The 21,356-nt window shown below is 44.4% G+C and overlaps 2 protein-coding genes across 3 annotated transcripts in view; both read left to right on the top strand.

Moving 5' to 3' along the window:
- Nucleotides 1-807: 807 nt before the first annotated feature.
- Nucleotides 808-10,841, top strand: CZH5orf63 (chromosome Z C5orf63 homolog). Its single transcript, XM_050913691.1, has 4 exons — nucleotides 808-838; nucleotides 6,058-6,178; nucleotides 9,524-9,580; nucleotides 10,352-10,841. The coding sequence occupies exons 2-4, from the start codon at nucleotides 6,059-6,061 to the stop codon at nucleotides 10,529-10,531; spliced, it is 357 nt and encodes a 118-aa protein (XP_050769648.1). The 5' UTR covers nucleotides 808-838; nucleotide 6,058; the 3' UTR covers nucleotides 10,532-10,841.
- An 8,530-nt stretch (nucleotides 10,842-19,371) lies between these two features.
- The window catches only part of MARCHF3 (membrane associated ring-CH-type finger 3), a 78,075-nt gene continuing 76,090 nt past the window's right edge, over nucleotides 19,372-21,356 (top strand). For both annotated transcript variants that reach the window (XM_050913260.1, XM_050913262.1), the window contains exon 1: nucleotides 19,372-19,419. The gene's annotated coding sequence lies outside the window, so the exon portion shown is untranslated. The remainder of the gene's footprint in view (nucleotides 19,420-21,356) is intronic.

Below are 21,356 nucleotides of genomic sequence, written 5' to 3'. Positions count from 1 at the left end.
CTATGCTGCCTGCAATTTCTCAGTGTATTTTGCTCCACACCTTTCTCTTATGATCCCTATGTGCTTTCACTATTGTGACCCTTTGTGCTTTAATGACACACTCTGATAAAGTGGGTTTTTTTTTCCATTATATCTAGAGATATTCCTTTGTCAGCCTGAGTGGGTGGCCAAAATCCAGGTCCTGCACATCCATTGGGGATGGAGGAGAAGGTGATGAGGCAGCTGGCTGCTTTTTGTTACACGACGGAGGGCACGGAGTAAGAGAAGCAGGGGAGCTCAGTGCGGCACAGGGTCGAGGCTGCAAGCCAGAAACCCTCTCCAGCAGAAAAAAAAGGGCACCCAGTTCTGGCTGAACTCCCAGCTCCTGGAGAGCCGGGCAGCGCCGGCTGCACGGGCTCCTCCGGCCCGGGGAGGACATCCGCAGGAGCCAGCGCAACCGCCTCCCACCGGCGAGACCTGTGAAGAGTTGTCTCTTGCAGAAAGGAGGCACACCTGGGCAGACAGAGGCTTCGGGGCGAGCTGGGAGCCCTCAAGAAGGGGCTCCGGGCGCCCGCGCGGCCTCGCCGCAGCTCCCGGGGGGAAAGCCCCGGGCGGAGGGAGGGGAGGGGAGGAGAGGGGAAGGGAGTGGCGGGGAGGGGCGGGGGCGGGGGCGGGCGCGGGCGGCGCCGTTGGGCGGGCGACCAGCAGGGGGCGCCGAAGCGGCAGCGGGCGCTGCCTCCTGGCAGGCCGGGCCCGCCGAGGCCGCGCGCCCTTCCCTCGCAGTCCCCGGGAGCCCGCGCCGCGTCCCCGACGGGGTGGCGGCAGGCGGCGGCGGCAAGCGGCAGGCAGCCGCGGCGAGGTGGGTGCCCGCAGCCCCGGCCCTTGCCGCAAGCCTAGGCGGGCGCGCGGGGCCCCGTGAGCGCCCCCGGCCCGCCCGGGTTAACGCCGGCTGGTGCCGAGCGCCGGGCCGGGCCGCGCCGGGCCGCGGGGCCTGGACAGCGGCCGCAGGGGCCTCCCGGGCGCTGGCGGTGCAAGCGCGGCGGGCGCGGGCCTTGCGGCAGGCCTGGGCCTTGCGGCGCGCCGGGGACGCGGTCCCCCGCCGGCACCGGGGCTGAGGAGGCCGCCCTGGAGGACAGAAGCCGGGCGGAGGGAGGCAGGGTGGCGGGGCGCCGCTGCCTGAGCCCTGGACAGCCGGCACTGGCGAGTCTCTTGCGCTCTCTTGTTTTTTAATGGGCTTTGACTCTCTGTGTCTGTAGAGGGCATTACTGATTTAGAAAATACCATCAAAAGACATCAGGCTTTCTCATTACAGGAGATAATGGGAAGACCTCTGGATACACTCTTTACCCGATTTGGCTCGGCCCCAGCCCTTGGGGGGAATGGATCATTTAGCTGAGAAGTTTTCAAATGGAGATGTTTAAAACAGGCTTTTAAATGCTATTATAATCTTACTTTATGATAATGGTCCATTGTATGTGCAAGTTCTTTAGTCTTCAGAAATGGTCTTGTGGCCATTACAGCAACCTATTGAATGTTGTTTAAATTGTCTGAGATTTGGAGGATGGGCCTTGGATCAGAGTCTAGAATGGATACCTCTGGAGGGATCACTAAACAAAATTTGTTGCACATTAGGATGAAATTATACTTTTAATCTTTTCTGGGATGGAATGCAATGGGTTTGTGGCATTTAGCCCAGATTACTATAGTTTGGAGGAGAAAATGTATAGAAATATGCACTGATTGATGTATAACATCACAGAAACAAGTGGTGTTACTGATGATGTTCCTGAGTTTTGAGTTGATGTAAAAACGTGGTTCTTCCTTAAAGACCTTTAGAGTTACATGCATTTGCAAAAAGAAGTTCAAGATTTTTCGGTATTTTGCATGCCTCCTCTGAAAGGCTGGTGGGTTAAAAGCCTTGTGGGGATCTCAACAACTCCAGGATTTGGTGTCCCTACTCATACATGCACCTTGGTCTCTTGCTGTGGCACTGTATTTTCTTGTTCAGCACTTCCCTGGTAAGTAATCAAACTGACAACAGCGGACTGCCAGCAAGTTTGCTTTCCTTGATGACCATAGCTGGTTTTGAATGAGAGACGACAGAAGGCTGTTTTAAACCACCACTGACTTGGGCCATCAGCATGTATTCTTACATTTGCATCTGCTTGCTTTCCGCATTCTCTTTCAGTTGATATTCCTTTGTCATACTAGAATGAGGATTAAATGGAGGGTAGGACTCAGTTTAATAGACATTTACAAAGTTTCTTTAGGACAAAATCAAATACTACATGAATGTGAAGTGTATACAGACAAATGCCTGCAAGTTCACAATAATTTCATCCTTGTGTATATGTATACAAATCCATGGGAAACAGGACATAATCCTGTCCAAATATGTTGATAATTATGCATATAAAACATTCAGAACCACAGAGCAAGAGTATATTGGTCACTTGAAGCTGAGGTTATTTAAGAGTATATGGCATCATTAAAAGGTACATAGTTGGAGAAAAAATCAGCCATGCTTGTCTTTCCTTGATTGATGCTAAGATAAGGTTTATACAGATAATTATCTCATCTAAATAATGGCTAGTTTTAGTGTCACATTTTATTTTTCCAGCAGATGAGGATTTATTAGGTGATGGAAATTCTATTAACAGGAAATGAGTCCAATTTGGCTTTGCAAAATACAGCATGGGCCAAGTCCAGACTTACAAGCATCGTTTGTTAAATCATTCTGTAGCATAGTAGTATAGGGGAGGGTAGGTTCTGAAGTTTGCAAGCATCCTTCTTTACATTTATGTATTAATTTTGTTCCTCAAACAAATCTTCATAATTACTTGGGGGTAGGCTAAAGAGAGCTCCAGAATAATCATGTTGAAAGATTTTGTGTGTGCTTTTAGTGTTTTAGTTTCTTCATAACAAAAGACAGATATGATACAGATGTGAGCAGGATGTGAACGCCGTGGGGCATCTGTGCGTCACTTTCCTTTCTTTTTGTCAGTGATGAAACCAGCATGGAAGTGACCTCTGAGGTTGGAGTTCTGCATTCCAGAAACATTGCTCAGCTTAGTGCAAGCCAGTGTTGGGAACCCGCTTGTTCACACAACGGTAGTGTCCATGCACTAAACACCCATGTGGCTCTGGGATGCTTTTCAGACAAATTGAGCTGCTGCAGTAGATCTGCCTGTTAAGTGATTGGATATTCGCTTTCATCAGCTCCTGATCAATAGCGACTATACTTAACCCTTCACAATATTAGAACCCTTCAGTGTTTGTGCAAAACCACTGCTATTTGGTTTTGTCCACAACCTTTTTACTTAAGCCAATAAAATAAGTAGATTCTACTGATTTAAAAGCAAATTTCTATGGAGGCAGAGCCTTTGTTGCAATCCTGTGAAGCTGAAGTTGCACCATGCTTTAGCCCAGGTTAGATGCAGCAGGTCAGACTGCTATCCTTCCTAATGATGCTGTCTGGCAACTGTGGGCTTCAGACGCATAGGGAAGTCAAGCTGTATCATCCATACTGTGGGAACATGATGCAATCTGACAGTATCTCACCCTCCCTCAGGAGATGGCTCAGACTGCTTTATGCTGATGGAAGAGCAGAGCATGACTGGGCCTGGATGGAGACTGGCATCATTTTATAAATCGGGATTAGTCCTTCAAGTCTTTTTGTAACTGGTGTTACAGTATAGCCTTGGTATCATTCTACATAAGTGAATAAATTGACAGCCAAGGACTCTGTTTTCCTTAGGTTATTTATAAAAACATTCAGCCAGTCTTAGGCTAACTCTGGAAACAGCAGACTCTTGCTGCGGTGGTAGTACTGGTCATCAAAGATTTGCTCCTGAATTCCAAAGATAGTGTTGCTTATAATTATTTTAAATTGGTAAGAAAGTACGACACTGTGCTAGCTTATTTCTTTTTGTGCGATCTTGAAGCTTAGGTACTGATATTGTCTTAGTCATTCCCCTTCAGTTGATATTTTGGTAGGAGTTGTCCACTGGACTCAAATTTAGCAGAGGGTGGAGGGATCAAAAAAGGCTGTATAAAGGAGTGAACCGGCACCATTTTATACACATGTGTATATATGGGGGAATAAGATACATGGAAATCTAGGCTTTGTTCATTCTGCTGTTCACAGAACAATTTGGGGGCATTTTCCTTGTTTTGAAGGCACAAAATTTGGCTTGCTAGGCTGGCAACAAAAGCATTCATTTAAAAACTTGCCAGAAAGCAAACTATTTGTTTTGGCATTTTTATCTTGCGTGTGAGCAGGCTGGCATGCTGCAATTTTTTATGCCAAAACCACATCCATTCTGGGCACCTATTTACTGTGGACGTAAAAATTTCTAAGTATGACTGAGGCTATTTGCTGTCATCCAGATTTGCATTTTTCCAAAAGGTTCCAAGCTTATTTTTGTATTTATTATGTAAAATCCCAGACAATTAGATTTCCACCTGGCTAAGTAAAACAAATGCAGTTGCTGCCAAGGACTCTGACCAATGGCTGTGTGTGCTGTGCCAGTCACCTGCAACTTTTCAGTGACAGCAAGCGTACCACTCCACCCCTGCAGCTGACTTACTGGTATCAAGCCTGACACGTACAGATGAAGAACCCTTTCTGTCCCAAACTAAACAGTAAACCCAAAGCCCGTTTGTTGCAGCATACTCTATCTTAGACAACTTTATTTTTACATGGTCAAAGAAAAAAAATCTGATTCTTTTCTAGCATCTGAAATTTGATAATTCAGGCTATAATTTTCAAACGGTAATACCTTTTCTTTGTATTTGCTCTGTTGAAACTTCTTCTGGAAACATGGCAAGTTACCCTTACCAGAGTCCTCTGGAAAAAAAAAAGTGTCTTTGACAGTGCAGTAAGGCTGGTAGAGCAGTATCATGTCACCCATTTGATTTTTCTTGTGGTTGTTGCTTAGAAACATAGCAGTTAAGTAGCCTTAAGTTTAGAGTCCACTGCAGTGTTCTTCCTTAGTGATTATGCTGGCTAAACTGTCTCTCTTAAAACAAAACTATGTAATATTAGTACTGAGACATTCAGTGAATGCAGTAGGCTCTGTTTTACTGAACATCCTAAAACATGCTTATCAGTTGCAACGTAGTCCTGCTCACACTTAAGTTGTTTAAACTTGTGCCATACATTGTGTGTAGTTAGTAGAACTACAGGTGAGTCGTGCCTGAACAGAAACTGAACAGAAGCAGTTTGACTTTATGTAAAAGGGGCTTGGTTTTCCCGGTGTAAATTCTGGTGTCAAGTGTCACGTCTGCTGATAGTCTCCGTGCAGCCTCCCTTTTGCTTCTGGTTTTTTGCCTTTCAGTCCTAAAATGCCTTGTAAAGGTCCCATTAAGACACAAGTTTGGAGGAAGCACTGTTGTTATTAGTGTTGTTATGAACAGGTGACTTCCAAGACTCCAATATGGCACCCTTCAACAACACTAAATTTACTTAAACTCTCCCAAAGAAATCACAAACTCATCAACATCTGTCATAAATTAACTTGCTGTTGCAGGAAGGACTCAGGGTGATGTGCGTGCTTTTAGTATTACCAAGTTAAATCGTCTTGGCTGCAGCTTTTTATTCACTGCAGAAAGCATTATATTAATATTCTGATTAGGTACAGATTAGTTTTTTGATCGAATAATTTTGAGTAAGTAGAATATGTCAAGCACTGCAGCAAGATTACTGAGGTTCAAAGCACAGCATTTTGCATTTTGTTAATATCATATAATTCTTACTGGCATCTCTGCAGTTGAAACAGTGTAATACATTTATGTCAGCATTTGTGTTAGGGAATTTAAAAGAGACATTTCAGCAAGAAAACATAGGGGTTTTTTTAAAATGGAACTACACTTTTTGAGCCACACAGTGTTTCTGGCCTGCTGCATAGTAAACAATTCTTCTGATTAATGTGTTGATACTGTGAACATAAAAATCCTGGGGAAGTGGTTTGTGTGTATTTTAGAACTGTGATTAAGTATCACGTTTATCTTAACATTAAATTTCATGAGCTATAGCTTGCCATAAAACAATTAAACATTTTATTTTTGCCTTAACAGGATGATGGTGCTTTGTTTTCTGAGCAGAACACTGCAACTAGCAAGACATTCATCCAGTCCACTGGGGAGACAACTCTGTTCGGCCAGCGCAAATAAGCCAGTGTTGACTTTATTCACCAAGGTGAAAGTTGTTTACAGAATAAAGCTGGGCAAGACTGCGTATTTATCAGCTTTGATGAATCCTAGATGAATGGCTTGGCCATGGTTTTTGTCCCCTTCAAATTTGTGTAGTATTGGGCATTTAACTTTGGAGGTATCTTTTACACCAGGCTTTACAGCACAGTCCTGCTGTCATTGTAGCAAGCAAGTAGTTACAACCAACAAATGAAGATTTCAAGATAGTTGTGTCTCAGTGACACTATGGTCCATTTACTAGTTGAAAATTTTTCTCTAACTGCCAGTGTTTCATCATGGAAATGGAGAACAAAGATGAGTTGTTATACATAATCTGCCCAGAACAAGCATCAACAGCCAAAGCAGGCTCTTCAAAGCACTTATATTTAATTTCAGCACTACCTGCGAGACTGAAAATACATGCAAGTAGTGTTGGTAGCGCATGAGGAAGAAGTAGATTGTGCTTTACCCTCTTTTTGCTTTATTGGCTATGTAATGCTAACAGGAATAAAATGCAGTCAAAGGTTTGTCTGTGGCATGAGCAGATAGGATTCTTAAGCATATTTAGAAAACAGATGTGGTGAGCAGGAATGGTCATTTGTGAACTGTTACCTTCCCTGAATTGTTATCAAGGGCCTGTGTTATCTGCAGAGGTCTTCTGCACTTTTAGATAGGATGGCACATGGCGGGCTATGCTGCATTTATATGGCTGATGTAGCCTTCAAGAGGAGAATAACTAGAAATGCAAAGCACTGAGAATGTTAACATTAGTATGGCGGTATTTGTTGGAGATGGATGCGATTAAAAGGATTTCCTCCTCCTACGCAACGTTTGTTCATTCCATCCCTAGCTGTAAAGGAGTGTTTAAGCAGTGTAACATGTGAATAGGTTAAAAAATAAAAGGTCACCATCTGTTTATTAATCAGAGCAATGCATGCTGTAAGAAGAACTATACTTTAAAGTTACAGCTCTCTCTCCCCCTGCCTGATTCAGCATCAACTCATTCCTGATCCAAGTGTGATAAGGTAGGGAATAAGGAGGTTACCTTTGGGTTAATAACTGGAAAAAAGCTCTTTGTATGATTTTTGTGTCTTGAAATTTTTAACTAGTAAGACACTGTATGAAATCCAATTTTCTAATAGCAGAGTTCCAAGTAGTTCTCTAAAGTGGCCTCTTGTTGAATGTGTTTTTAACTTAAAATGTTTTTCATGTCTGATACCACTGGCAGTTGCAAAGCAAAATGCAGACTACTTTAAAATAAATATAATCTGCACTCTTAGTTTATGCTAATTAACTCCTTTTTCCCCTCCTTCCTATTTTTAAGAATAAGGAGAAAAGGGGAGGAGAAGGCAGGAGGGAGCTATGACTTCTGCAGCCACTTCAAACTGATAGAAGCTAGCACTGCCAAATGGTTTTCCCCTCGCAGGCTCCTTTTATGCCAACACAAGCATTCGTGCAACAACTGCTCCAGGTTAAAAAAAAAACTTTTTTTTTTTTTTTTTGCAAGTTTACTACTAACTCGGATCAATTCTCCTGTCTAGCTCTACTGTGCAGCTGTTCGAGTGCTTATGCCAGCACAAAAGAAGCAGTAACAGGAAGATGGGTATGCTTTCTTCAGCATCAGTGCCAGCTTAAAATGACCACAAAACTGCAGTCTAAGTATGCAGCATAAATGGCAATTATCTGTAGAAATAAAACTGTCCCTTCCACCATGTGTATTGTCTAACAGATCTAGCTGTCAGCACAGCGTATGTCACTTTGAGAAGGGATTTTTACTACCTCAGCAGTAGGAGTCCCTTTTGCCACTGTAACATACATCTGAGAGAGAAGGTTGTCCAAGACAGCTTTATCCAGGCAGCCCTGTTACAAGTTAACATAAAGCAAGTAATGGCAGAGACCTACTGTTGCACTGTTCTGCTGAAAAATATGTACTAATATAAATGGACTGTTTAAACAGGTTTCACTGTTAGTTGAAATAGTTCGCTATCTGATTTTAAACCAGTGTCAATCTTATTAGTCCCATGTAGTGCTTAAGCTTGCCATCAGAGCAGGAGTGAAAACATATTCTTTGCTAAAAGTCAACTTAGTTTGTCAAATGCTTTTATGTGACTGTTATGTTAGAAAGCTCTCCACAAGCCTAAGGGAACCGAGTATGTCCTACTTTAGCTGTAGGGAGCCTGGCATGTTACAAAACTGATGTCCAGGATTCTGGGACATTCCTTTCAGTCACCAATATCACGTATATCAGTCCCTCCAAAAGCAACAAGAACTGGCAAAAATACAGCACTGTTGATCTTTAGCATCTTGCATAGGTTTTCAGGGCATAAGGACTTGTCTGTGTAGGAAAGACAATTTAGATTAGATGTGAATTAAAAGTAGAGTATTTAATCCAAATTAATTCACACGCAGGAAATAAAAAGTAGCTGTTTCAGATTAACTCTATGTTTAAACAAGCCTGAGGAAGACTTTAAGTGGGAGGGAGAGGAGAAGGTGTTTTCCAGCTGTGAGAGGTATTTCATGGCAGAGGGACAGAGCCATCACCTTCACCACTGTATACTTCGCTATGTCAATTATAGGCCAAATTTTGCCATTACAAACACTGAAGCAACATGCCGTCATGTGGGTCACTTCTTCAGGTATGCTCTGCTCTAATGATCATGATCATGATCAGCACAAGTCAGCTGTATAACTGTAGTGGAAGACCAGGGAGTTTTCAAAAATGAGAGGTTTTCTTTGACCCCATTACAGGTCAAAACACTGCAGCTGTTTGCCAGTTCTCCCTGCTGGAGGTTACTATCCTCCCAGCTCTGCAGGTTCGAGGATCATGCTTAATTCCTTTCAGGGAAAGTCAGCCAGGTTATCTTAAATCACATTCTTTTGCTATTTGAACTGACCCAAATGACTCAATCTGAAACGGATTAGAAATTACTCATGTGACTTCCTCATTCCCCTTCTATCAAGGGAAATTCTTCTATCAAGAGTGGTACCCACAGTTGTTTTCAGCTGGTGATGGCAATGCTTTGAATATTCATTGCTGCTGAGCAAAAGAAGGGGTTTGTGCGTAACCTTCCAAACCATGCCCTTGAATCAGTGTTTAGAAGAGCTGTTAATTTGCACCATGAGAAGAATAATGGCACATGAGAAATAATTAAATTCTGTGGCTGAATAGTTTATTTTCTTTTCATCCATGCTGCACTGATAAAGATTTAGAAAGCAGTAAGACAGGGTGGTACAGGGGAGGGAACCCACATTTAAAGTAATGATCACTCCTGTCTGTGTATGTTACTTTACAGTATGAATGATCTATGTGTTTTACTGTATGCTTTAAGTTGGTCTGAATATTTTCCTTTAGAAACCATGTCCTCTATGTGATGAAGCAAAAGAAGTGCTTGAGCCGTATAAGAGAAGGGTAATGTATTGCAATACTGTGTACATTTTCTATATAGAAAGAACAGTTAATCAGGATTCTTTCTTTGTAAAAGAAGATTGCTTGGATTTATTTTCATCCGTTATTCTTTCATGGGTGACCTCTTTTCAGCACTGATTTCCATAAAACTCATTATCCAAAAGCATTTTGCGACAATGCTACTCAAATAAGCGTTGGCAAACTAAACCAATATATACCTTGTCGCAATAGTTTTTAAAACCACTGCTTTTGTAAATACTATTGCCTTGTCTGATAAAGGAGTTTGCAACTTTTATGAGGCACGTAATGATATCATTTGGGAAGGATTTTTGTAAGTGGGCCTTCAAATATTGGAACTGTATGTGATTGCAATTTTTGCCGTTCTTCAACCAGGCTTTGATCTCTTTCTTGAAGGAAGAAACTGTTAACAGAAGCATTAAGAGGTGTTGCACTTGCTGCCTAACAGGCAGCTGTTGTGTTGCCAGTTGCGTATGTGTTGTGGTTGGTGCTCACAGGAGAGTGGTTCTGCACAGAGGATCAAGAATATCGTCCTGGACGAGGGAGAGAATCGTTTGTGGACGGACACACACCCAAGGATTGTGGCTACATACATTTTGTACCCACAAAATGGGCAATTGTCTACAACATGGAGGAATAAATCCAAAAGCACCAAGAAAACAGCCTTGCATTTCTGAAAAAAATATTGATCAAAAGACAAGCAGGAATTGATTTTCAGTGTCCAGTAGGTACTAACATATTTCTTTTCTGTCACAGTTTATTTTACAGGAGGTGGATATTACCCTTCCAGAGAACTCAGTGTGGTACGATAAATACAAATATGACATACCTGTTTTTCATTTAAATGGGAAGTTCCTAATGAAGCATCAAGTAGACATTCAAAAGTTTGAGGACCAGCTTATGAAGCTGGAGTTGCAAAATGATGGAAACCAGTGAAGAAAATGCAGCTGCTCTGATGTCGATCTGAAAGGACTGTGCAACATAAATTGTGTGAAAAAGCAGTATTCATTATCTGGCCTTACGTTTCTTAGAACGTATGGTACCAGTATCCTAAAAATCTTGAGTGACTTGTATTCTGTTTTGTATTAATCATCCAGCCCATCTGCACCAGTAGCAACCTTTTCTGTACCATTCATTTGCTGCTATCCTAGGCTGGCTTTTCATTGACAGAAGAAATGCTGCTCCATAACAGCAGATAAAGTGGAATGTGTTTGTATTGGGTTTGCGTGGCAAGGTTTTGGCAGTGGGGGGGCTACAGGGGTGGCTTCTGTGAGAAGCTGCTAGAAGCTTCCCTGTGTCCGATAGAGTCAATGCCAGCCGGCTCCAAGACGGACCCGCCGCTGGCCAAGGCCGAGCCCATCAGCGACGGTGGTAGCGCCTCTGGGATAACAGATTTAAGAAGGGGAAAAAAACTGCTATGGCAACTGCAGCCAGAGAGAGGAGTGAGAAGATGTGAGAGAAACAACTCTGCAGACACCAAGATCAGTGAACAAGGAGGAGGAGGAGGTGCTCCAGGCGCCGGAGCAGATTCCGCTGCAGCCCGTGGTGAAGACCATGGTGAGGCAGGCTGTCCTCATGCAGCCCATGGAGGTTAACAGTAGAGCAGATATCCACCTGCAGCCCAGGGAGGACCCCATGCCGGAGCAGGTGGATGCCCAAAGGAGGCTGTGACCTCATGGGAAGCCTGTGCCGGAGCAGGCTCCTGGCAGGACCTGTGGACCCATGGAGAGAGAAGCCCACGCTGGAGCAGGTTTGCTGGCAGGGCTTCTGACCCCATGGGGGACCCACACTGGAGCAGTCTGTTCCTGAAAGACTGCACCCCGTGGATGGGACCCACGCTGGAGCAGTTCGTGAAGAACTGTAGCCCGTGGGAAGGACTCACGTTGGAGAAGTTCGTGAAGGACTGTCTCCCGTGGAAGGGACCCCACGCTGGAGCAGGGGAAGAGTGTGAGGAGTCCTCCCCCTGAGGAGGAAGGAGCGGCAGAAACAACGTGTGATGAACTGACCCAAACCCCCATTCCCCGTCCCCCTGCGCCGCTCGGGGGGAGGAGGTAGAGAAAATAAGGAGTAAAGTTAAGCCTGGGAAGAAGGGAGGGTGGGGGGAAGGTGTTTTAAGATTTGGTTTTATTTCTCGTTATCCTGCTCTAATTTGACTAGCAATAAATTAAACTAATTTTTCCCCAAGTCGAGTCTGTTTTGCCCGTGACGGTAATTGGTGAGTGATCTCCCTGTCCTTATCTCGACCCACGAGCCTTTCGTTTTATTTTCTCCCCCTGTCCAGTTGAGGAGGGGGAGTGATAGAGCGGCTTTGGTGGGCACCTGGTGTCCAGCCACGGTCAACCCACCACAGGGTTTCTAGATTGTTAGTACATGTAAGCTGTAGGTCTGTAAGAGACTTCCTTGAAGAAGTCTAGGAGTCTATCCTAAGTGCTCATTTGAAATGGAGAAGAGGGCATTTACTGTAAATGAAAAGGACACTTGATTAAGGACAGCAAACTCTCACTGAAGCAGAGTCGTATCTACAGAACAATCACCACAATTTGACAGAGCTGTTACTAACACATGAACACTGAATAGTTTATTTTTCTTCTAATGGGATGAACATATGTTGCACTTAAGTCTATTTTACCTACTACAGCAAGCTTTGAGCACCTTAATACTTGAGTTACTCCCAGTCACAAGAGAAAACAAAAATAGAATGAACTATAATTGAGCCAAAAGAACCAAATCTGTAATAAAAACAGCATTTATTAACTCCAAACATGTGTCTCTGAATGCTACTAATTTCAGAGTATAAAATGAAAGTAAGAAACCCTAAGAGTGTCTTTAAAAATTTCCTGGCCTAAGGTGTGGGAGTTCTCCCTTAGAGTCCAGTTATGTTCTTAAAAAATTCCATGCTAATATATGGTCTTTTGCCCTCCTTAGGGTTGCTTGTGGCATAATTCTCCATCATTACAAAGCCAGTGAACAGAGAAAACATGTTTCTCTGATATTATGGGAACAGTGCTTGGTCCTATGGACTAGAGTTTGTGGTAATTGAGTCCAGTTGTTATACTTTCTGATGGAAAGGAATCACATTTCAGTTCTCTCTGCAACACAACTGCAAATCCATTTATCATGTGGCAAAAATACCATTTTATCAAGGGTTACTGCAGTTTTGTTAGTGCATCATTGTTGGCGTAGGGATGTGAGGTAGACAGACAGAATGCTTAAGTTAAATATATTTTCAGGAGGAGGAGAAAGATGGGTTACGGAAAAGTCAACTGTTTTAAGTTGAATAGTCTGTAATAAGCACTGGAGAAAGTTATTGGTATTTTTGCTCTACTTAATAGCTCCTTTAACACAGAAACTAATCCCTACCTGCAGCATTTCTGTTCTTTCTACCATGGTGGTATTCAGTCTTCTCTCATCACTAGGAATTTAAACAGGAACACTTGACAGATGTGTCTTCACAGGGGGGAGAATCCAGACACAATACCCAGCTAGAACAGCAAACTGAAATTCACTAGGATTCATTATGGACTTTAGCTTTTGGAGTATGGTTCAATAAGAAGCCAGCTGATCTGCTATGGTGAAAGTGAGCAGTTCCCATACGGCCCCATCCTACAGTGTCTTTAGCGTTTGACACCATTTGCAACCCAGTTCTGGTGTATTCTGCAAGATGACAAATTTCTGGGCAGTGGGGGGTGAGAAATTAAAACTTTCTTCCAGTTCAGCAACTTAAGTCCACTCAGGAAGGGGTCTGAAAGTATCCAAGAGTTCCCAGGAGGCAGAGCTGTGCCCTTGTTATAGCAGAGAGCTTTAGGTAAGTTCATCCACGTCATCTAACTATACCCTGCACTTTACAGGACTTCAGAAACTTCCATTTTATAGCACTTCACCCTCCTCAAGAGGTCTGCAGAAAGATAGTGGCATCAAACAGGATGGATTTACTAGATTTGCAAGAACTAAAGAGAAGCTTAGAAGTTTAAGCATCTCCTTAAACCTGTTTAAGGCTTTTCATCAGCAATTCTGTAACTGTTTGATCCAAAACTGAAATCACAGCCAAGTGTTGCTTCTAAAGGAAAACACTCATCCTGACTTTAAGTAACAAGTTTATTCTTTTTGTAGCCTTACTTTACCTTCAGAGCCTGCTGCTTTACCCTGACATGGTCATTTACATTGTAGAGGAAGAGTAAGTTGAGGAGATGATTGTTAAAAAAATGCAAGCTGAAACTTCTCAGGAGTAAGCGACTGAACTTGAGTAACCCAGCACGTTAAGTGTGATGCTTTCCCCAACAGGAGGAAAAAAAAAAAAAGGCAAAACTTGAAATAGCAAGATGCTTCTTGAATTGTATGTTGCAGCACAGCTTTGCCCTATCCACAGTGCTTTTCATCACCATTGACAGAAGAACAGGACCCTAGCGACAAAAAGTTCTATACTTTCTGCAGTTCATAATGCTACAAACTTCTAAGTGTACCACAAGTTACTGTTATAGGTCTGAATTACCTCTGTATCAGCAAGCAAGTGCCATTTGCCTTCCTTCTACAATCTGAGATGGTTTCAGAGGGCCCACGTTTTTCCTTACTGAGGTTTTGTAATAAGAGAACTGGCATACAGCACTTTCAACCATAGTTCAAGCGCTTTTCTAAAATATAGCATTATTATCTCAAAGATATGGAGGACGGAGGTCCTCCTCCAAATGTGGACTTGTCCCATTTCCCAATATACACCGCTGACGGAGGCTGGAATAGCAATCAGAGAGCAATTTGCCTTTGTTTTATTTTTAATAAGGTCTGTTTTGTGAAGAAAAAAAATGGAAGCTAAAAGCAAGCTTCTTAATCATATAGGAGATGATGAATCCCTTGTTCCTTATTCATCCAGACTGTGGAGGTTTTCTTCTGTAGCCAGTGCCAGATTTTTTCCCCCCCTTTATTTTGTAAAGTGAATGATAACAGCATTTTTATAATAGCTTTTGTCTATGGCATAGCCTTTATCAGTGAGATGGAGGTTTTCCATTAGTTCTGGCAGTGGGTGCTAGTTGCATATAATATACAGAGAAGGGGTGGCTGCTTCTTCCAGCTCTTCTTCTGGTGTACAGTCAAACACAACCCTGCATTGTGCATGCCTCAATCCTATTTTCCTCGTCAACACAAGTAGCAGATTCAGGTGTGTGAGAAAGGTCATTGTAGACCCATGTGCCAGCAACAGGCCTGGACTCCAGGGCGAATGTTCTATGGTTCTATGGCATGCCAGCCACTCCTCTCCAAACACCACCCTGTCCTTCCAAAGCCAAAACATAGGATATTCTGCCAAAACCTTCCAGTGGTATCTGAGAAGATGTTACTGTTCTACTGTTTTAAGGGAGTGGAAGCCCTGTTCTCATCAGTTTGGACACAAAGATAGGAGGTGGAAACATGTCAGTATGGAGTGTTGGTGGCACACCTCAAAGAAGGAGCTGTGCTGTGATCATTCCAGATAAAAGCACTGCAGGACAAGGTGATGAGCAAGAGGCTGACAGTTCGTTTTGGACCGTAGGTGCTACTGCAGGTTTCTCATTGCAAAATTAGGTTGTGTCAAAGTTGCTGCAGATGCTATTCCCTTCTCTGTTACCTTCTCTGAGGAACACAAAATACTGAAGTAAAACCTCCAGGGGGCCACCTTCTTTTCCAAAGCCAGCAGCCCTGCTCAGTGGAATAATAAGGCATTCAATGACTATCTTCACATGTGAACACTAAGAGTTCACATCTTCTAAGTAGTAGATCAGGCAGAGAAGTGTTTCAGCATCATCTTCCATTTCCCTGCCACTATCAGTCCTAAAAATAGTCATGTGAATTTGTGATCCCATAGGCAAAATAATTTATTAACCTCAATGGGACCAGAATTTTACCTCAAATAGTTAACTACTCTCCATTTCCTTTGACGTGGGGAGACTGAAAAAGCGCTTGTGTGACTTAGCATGACTAGCAGGTCTGCCACCTTCATTTTCCAAAAACAAGAAAGGAGGTATCATACGTAAATTTGAGGGGTTTTTCTTCTTTTTGAATATAGTAAATGCAGCAGGCTCCCAGCACATGCATCTCTCTAATCAAATGTGTTAAAATATAACCTTAAAATGAGAAGGCATATGCCCCTGCTGAATATATATTTATGGAGGCATATGCAACTTTGTGAAAACTGGCAATTTACTGTTCTGACAGTGAATGTTGGCAGGAATGCAAAGCTCCATAATGTACTATCCCTGTAATGTAAAAAGAGCTTGGACACAAGATGAACTTATTTCCTATTTCTGGCCAATTAAAAAGCACATACACAATGTTCTATCTTCTTCCAGTAACTATAAATAACAACCACTAGGCTTACTTGCTTATATGTTCTACTTCTCTGACTCTCTATTTGTGTCTTTAAATTACACACAGTACATACAAGGGATTGTCTCACTTCTTTAAGCATAGCACTCCTAGCACAGTGTCTTCCCATCCAAATTGGCCTGTGATACATAATCTCAGATTCCCTCCTAGGTCCTTAAAGAAAGCTCTTTCTGTATTGTTCTCATTTATATTGTATTTTTTATCTCTCTTATTAGCATCTAACTCCCCAAAATAACAAAAAATTTGCATGTAGGCTTAGCCAATTCTGAAAATATTGGCTGACTTTCATTGGTAAAGATTCTGATTCATCTTTAATCGCATGGCCATCTGGATTAACTACGAGTGCAGCAACACGTGGAAGTAAACAAAGCCACATGTGCACGTGTTTGCAAGATCATAGCTCATTGTTTTGCTCAGTGACAGCATCACTTTCCAGTCAGCTTTGCTCTATACTCTACCAATATCATGTCTATTTTCTATCATGCCCTGCTGGCAAGAAGGCTCCGTCCCGTTCTTGTGAAGTTGCTGGACCTTGGATACCCAAACCTGAGTTCCTGCAGAGCAGGACTGGAGCTGTGAGATAGACTTGAACAGGAAACTTTCAGCAATTAGGGAACTCCAGCTGAATACTGACTTGTGCTGCCTTGGCAAAAGGCATGGTAAGAACAACAAAACCACCCTCTGTCCTATAGCCTCACCTCTCATAGCATTTCAGATCAAATTCTAGTTCTTGGTCTTTATCTTCGGGTGATGCATGACACGTGCCCAGGGTATCCAAAGGGTAAAATGAGTTCCTTCAGGAGACAAATACTCTCAGGTCTTTGTCTTGTCTGTGGAATGAACTGCAGGGACTGAGGATGCTCCAGACCTTCCACATTTTTCCTTGATGTTGCCTTCTGGAGTGTATGTGGTTGATCAAAACTCTATGCGCAGAATATAAAATAAATCCCCCCCAATCATACACACACACAAATCCTACTGTAATGAGAGACAACTACACCCACTTCTCCTGGGGAGATGATGAAAGAACAACATGTGACATGCATTACTGGAATGCACATAGATACTACGGTGATCAGGGCGTATAAAGCTGTCAGCTGTAATTCTGGGCCTTATTACAGGCCATATATTTTTAGCCTGCCTCCTAAAGAAATGAGACTTGGATCATGTAATCGTGTATCAGTCCAATTCTTTTCCTTTCCTTCTCCCCTTCCTCTCTGACTCCTTCCCAGGAATGTTTAACCCAGGGACTAGTTCAACAAAGTGATCCAGCTGGGTTCATTTTTTTTCATCTGTTACATTCCTACAAGTTTCCTGCAGATCTTCTCCTAGGAAGGGGACAGAAATCTCTCCATCTGTGTCCCCCAGTGGGGGAAAAGCATGCTGAATGAAGCCACCATGCATTTTGGCCAGCTGGCGGCTCCCAAGCAGAAAGCAGAAGGGTAGCTCTGTACTGACCGTGACATTTAACATCTCTCATCCAGAAGGCATATCACAGCGAATATGCCAAGGAGTCACACTGCTGCAGTGGAAGGAAGTTTATAGGATAAAGGACACCAATCCACTGGTGACCAGGCTCATTAATTTTGTTTCTCACAAAACAGTCTGTTGAGTTGGAGACAAGTGCTTGAAAAGCATCACTGCAAAATTCAGATGCTTAAAGACAAAAAAATCGTCAGAAACCACATTTAAACACATAGATTTGAGGTGCGTATAGGTCTAGATGCATATTTAAGCTTCTGTTCTAAGAGGCGAGGCATCCATTGCAACAAGGTCTCCATGGTGGTAAGGGCTGTCACTGCAGATCTGTTTGCAAGGCTGGGTTCCAAGTGCTTTTATTAATGTTCCCACTCCAGTGAACATCTACATTTCTGCTTAATTTAACTCACTTGCCTTCTGCCAAGGTTTACTGAGTGATTTCAAGAACCAGTGTTGGGCCCTCTCCTTTTATTTTCGTACACAGGTAGCACCCGTGTGCAGCTTCTGTCTCCACCAGGAAGAGCACCTGTGTCACTGGGGGTGAACACACAGCCAGGTGCAAAGACAGGTGTTTTTTTTTTTTCCTCCACTGACAGGAAAGCAGACCAAAGGCAAAACCCCCACGTGATTAGGCTTCTAGCAAAATTTAAGTATATCTTGGTGTTTTCATGTGCAGTTGTGTCAAGAGGACAGAGTTTTACAAAAACATAGCAAAATAGCTACTATCTCAGCCCTGTGATGTTCATTTATTTTTGAACAAAGAAAGCAAGGTTGCTTGAGAAAGGTCATGACATGGAGAACTATAATTAAGCAAACAAAAATATTGGCCTTCAGGTTTCCTTTAGGTTATCCATTGCTATCTTAGGAACTTGGAGCTGTCATTTTAGATACAGCCTTAACTGAGTTTCAGGAACTTGGACGTTTTCGTTGACATCAACACAAGTTTCACAGGCGCAGAGGTGCAGCAGGCTTCAGAAAAGCTTTTTCTCTCAGACTACTGAGAGACAGGTATTTCGAGGTTTTAACTTCTTTGTGACAAAAAACCGATGAATTGTTCTTCCACGTTCGTTTTCTGGTGTTTTTTTGTTTGTTTGTTTGTTTGTTTTTTTAATCTAGACGCGGGTCTCGCACTGTTCCCGCCATCACCAACACCGACAGGCGGCTTTCGCTACCTGCCGGCTCCCGCCCAGCGGCACTGCCGGCGGGGGCGGGACCGCACCGCGCCGCCGCCGCGCGGGTCAATGAGTTGTGAGGAGCGGCGGCGGCGGCGGGGCCGCGCTGCAGCCTCCCGCCCGCCCGGCTCCGGGCTGCGCGGCGCAGGGTGAGCGAGCGAGCGAGCGAAGGGGCGAGCGCGGGGCTGCCCGCGGCGGCGAACGGCGGGAGCGGAGCGGCGGGACAGGCGGCCGGCGGGGCGAGCGGGTGCCGCTCGGGCGCCCCGGCCGCCGGGGAGGCACGTCGCCTCTTTGCAGGTGGCCGCGGCAAGTAACGGCGGCGGGAGGAAGCGGCCCGGCCCGGCCGCGGGAGGCGGCGGCCCCCCGGGAGGGGGCTGGAGGCGCGGGCCCGTCGCGCGTGGGAGGGGCGGCGGTGCCGGACGGTGGCGGCGTGACCGTGGGGCGGGTGGCGGTGCCGCCGCTGCGTCCGCGGCAGCGCCGCTCTCCGCGTTTCTGCCCGCGGATCTGCCGCGGCGGCGGCCATCCGCGTCCCCACGCACGTCGCTGGTTTCCCGAGGGGCCGCCGCCGCCTCGGAGAGCCCGGCTGCGTCCCTGAACTTCGCGAGCGCTCGCCTCCGCGCCCGTCCCCGCCGCTGCCTTACGGCCCGTCTGTGGAAATACACCGCGTCCGCGCCGGGGAGAGCAGCAGCAGCAGCAGGAGGAGGAGGAGAGGACACGTCCCGTCCCCGCGAGGAGGAGGAGAGGAAGTCTGTGCGTGAGCGTCTGCCCGCGCGTGGATTGATGGCAGCGAAGTCCTGCGGCGCCAGCCGAACCGAAGGCGCGGTACGTGGGTCGCTCGGGGGTTGGCGGCTTCTGGTCGTGGCTTTGTTTTTGTTTGTTTGGCTGTTTAGTTTGTGTTTTGGAAGGACAGCTGAGGGTCCGGGTGAATGAAGTAAGTGTAATTGGACACATGCAAATAAAAATGCCTGGCTCTGTGAAGAGTGCGTTATCTATACAGAGATGAATTATTACTACTACTGGGGTTTTTTGGTAGTGTAGCTGAGGTTTGATTTTAACTCTATCATCAAAAAAAAAAACCCAAACCCAAAACAGTACTAACAGTAAAAATGTCCAGGTTAAAGTGATCTAGCTGAACACTCTTTCAGCCAGAATTACCTTCGGGACTTTCCGGGGGGGGGGGGGGGGGGGGGAGACAAGAAACACAGTTTTTGTTCTGTTACTGAGGTTGTGACAAACCCTAGCCATTTCTGAGAGTCAGCCTTGGAGTTTCATATCCTTTTTCCTTTTTTTTTTTCTTTTCCTTTTACTAGCCAAGGATTGTATGGCTCTTTGCAGATATAAGGGATTATGAAACTGCTCAGTAATAATGCCCGCATATGTCAGAGGAGTTTAACTTTCAATGTCAACAAATTTTTAAACTTAATTTTAACCCTGTGTTGCACTCATCTTTGGACATGGGCTGTTGATAGCTTGTGCAGGAGGTATGCCAAGTAATGTCTCAACTCTGACTGTACAGAGTAATCTAGGCATTTCAAAGTCATGAAACCAGTGAAAGCAGAGGATATTTATCTATTAGAAATGACTGGTTTTGGCAAGGATGTTTACAGCCCATCCAATGCCCGTTGAAATAAACAGAAAAACTCTCACTGATGATGACTCATGTCCGTGGGCTTCAGACCAGGCTGCCAGTGCACGGTGTTGGAAACCGTCTGGTGCTGATCCCCAGCAGAGCACTCCTGTAGGTAACCCTGCTATGGTCCCCACGGTTTGTAAAGGGAGGGGGATAAGGTGGAGAGCGGCAGCAGACAACAATTAGCGGCATTATGGCTTGATTTGTCTAAGTGTATTTGCCAATTATAAATAGTCTGGGATGTGCGTTCTTTAGGGTTTTAAATGTCATTGACCTTTAATTAATTGCTAATGGCTTAGTCTGTTGCAGTCTGTTAAGCTGATGAAGCAGCCACCTTGCAACTTGTCTTTCTGCGTTAATGACTATTGTGACAGTATCTCAGGGTGTACGATGTATGTTGTGAAAATTCCAGATGATGGAGTGCATGTGTGCGGTAGTTACAGGCTTACTCGGGTAATAGACTCATCTGGGAATGTACAGATTAGCTGGTCGCCAGATTTCCCAGTGAGAAGGGACCTTGTCTATCATCTGTTCTGATCTGTTGCTTATTATAGGTTGCAGGATTTCACAGGTAAATTCTGTATCGAGCCTATAACTTCTGTGTGGTCTTCACTTGCTGTTAAAGACAGGCTCCATCCACAGCAGACATTCAAGCATGTTTTAAACTGCCTAGCGGCTCACAGGCTTGAGCTCTAAATGGATGAGTAATATCTACTACTTCAAATGTCTGTAATTAGGATGAGAGCTATTTTGGTGTATCAAAATACAATTTTGCATATAATGCTTATTAAAATGCATCAGGATAATTATAGTTCTTGTGGCATACGTACTGGCAGAGCCGCCTTCTCTTTGCATGAGGATGAAACACTGTCGGGGGCTCCTCAAAGTGTCTTTGGACTTGCCGTTGGAAAGTTCTTTATTCTCTCGGAGCTGTGGTGCAAAAATGATACCCTGGTTTCTGCTGGTTTCTTCTGACGTGCAACAGTCAGATTCTGGTGGGGCTTTCTGCCTTACCCTGCCATGGCTTTCTGCAGAAGGAGAAGAAAATGCTTTGGGTCCCATCTGGACTTCTCAGCCCTGCGTAGGGTTGGGAAGGTGGGCTGCCTCTGCTATCCCATGGCATGCTGAT

The sequence above is a fragment of the Gymnogyps californianus genome, chromosome Z (assembly GCF_018139145.2).
Source record: "Gymnogyps californianus isolate 813 chromosome Z, ASM1813914v2, whole genome shotgun sequence".
NCBI lineage: Eukaryota > Metazoa > Chordata > Aves > Accipitriformes > Cathartidae > Gymnogyps > Gymnogyps californianus.
The sequence above is the reverse complement of the archived record's forward strand: the minus strand, read 5'-3'. Positions and strand labels throughout refer to the sequence as shown.

Excerpts from the sequence above, each read along its gene's own strand:
- CZH5orf63 (XM_050913691.1), top strand. The coding sequence starts at position 6,059 with ATGATGGTGCTTTGTTTTCTGAGCAGAACACTGCAACTAGCAAGACAT. Across the intron at positions 6,179-9,523 it reads TGTTGACTTTATTCACCAAG|AAACCATGTCCTCTATGTGA; the intron begins GTGAAAGTTGTT and ends ATTTTCCTTTAG. Across the intron at positions 9,581-10,351 it reads TTGAGCCGTATAAGAGAAGG|TTTATTTTACAGGAGGTGGA; the intron begins GTAATGTATTGC and ends TTTCTGTCACAG.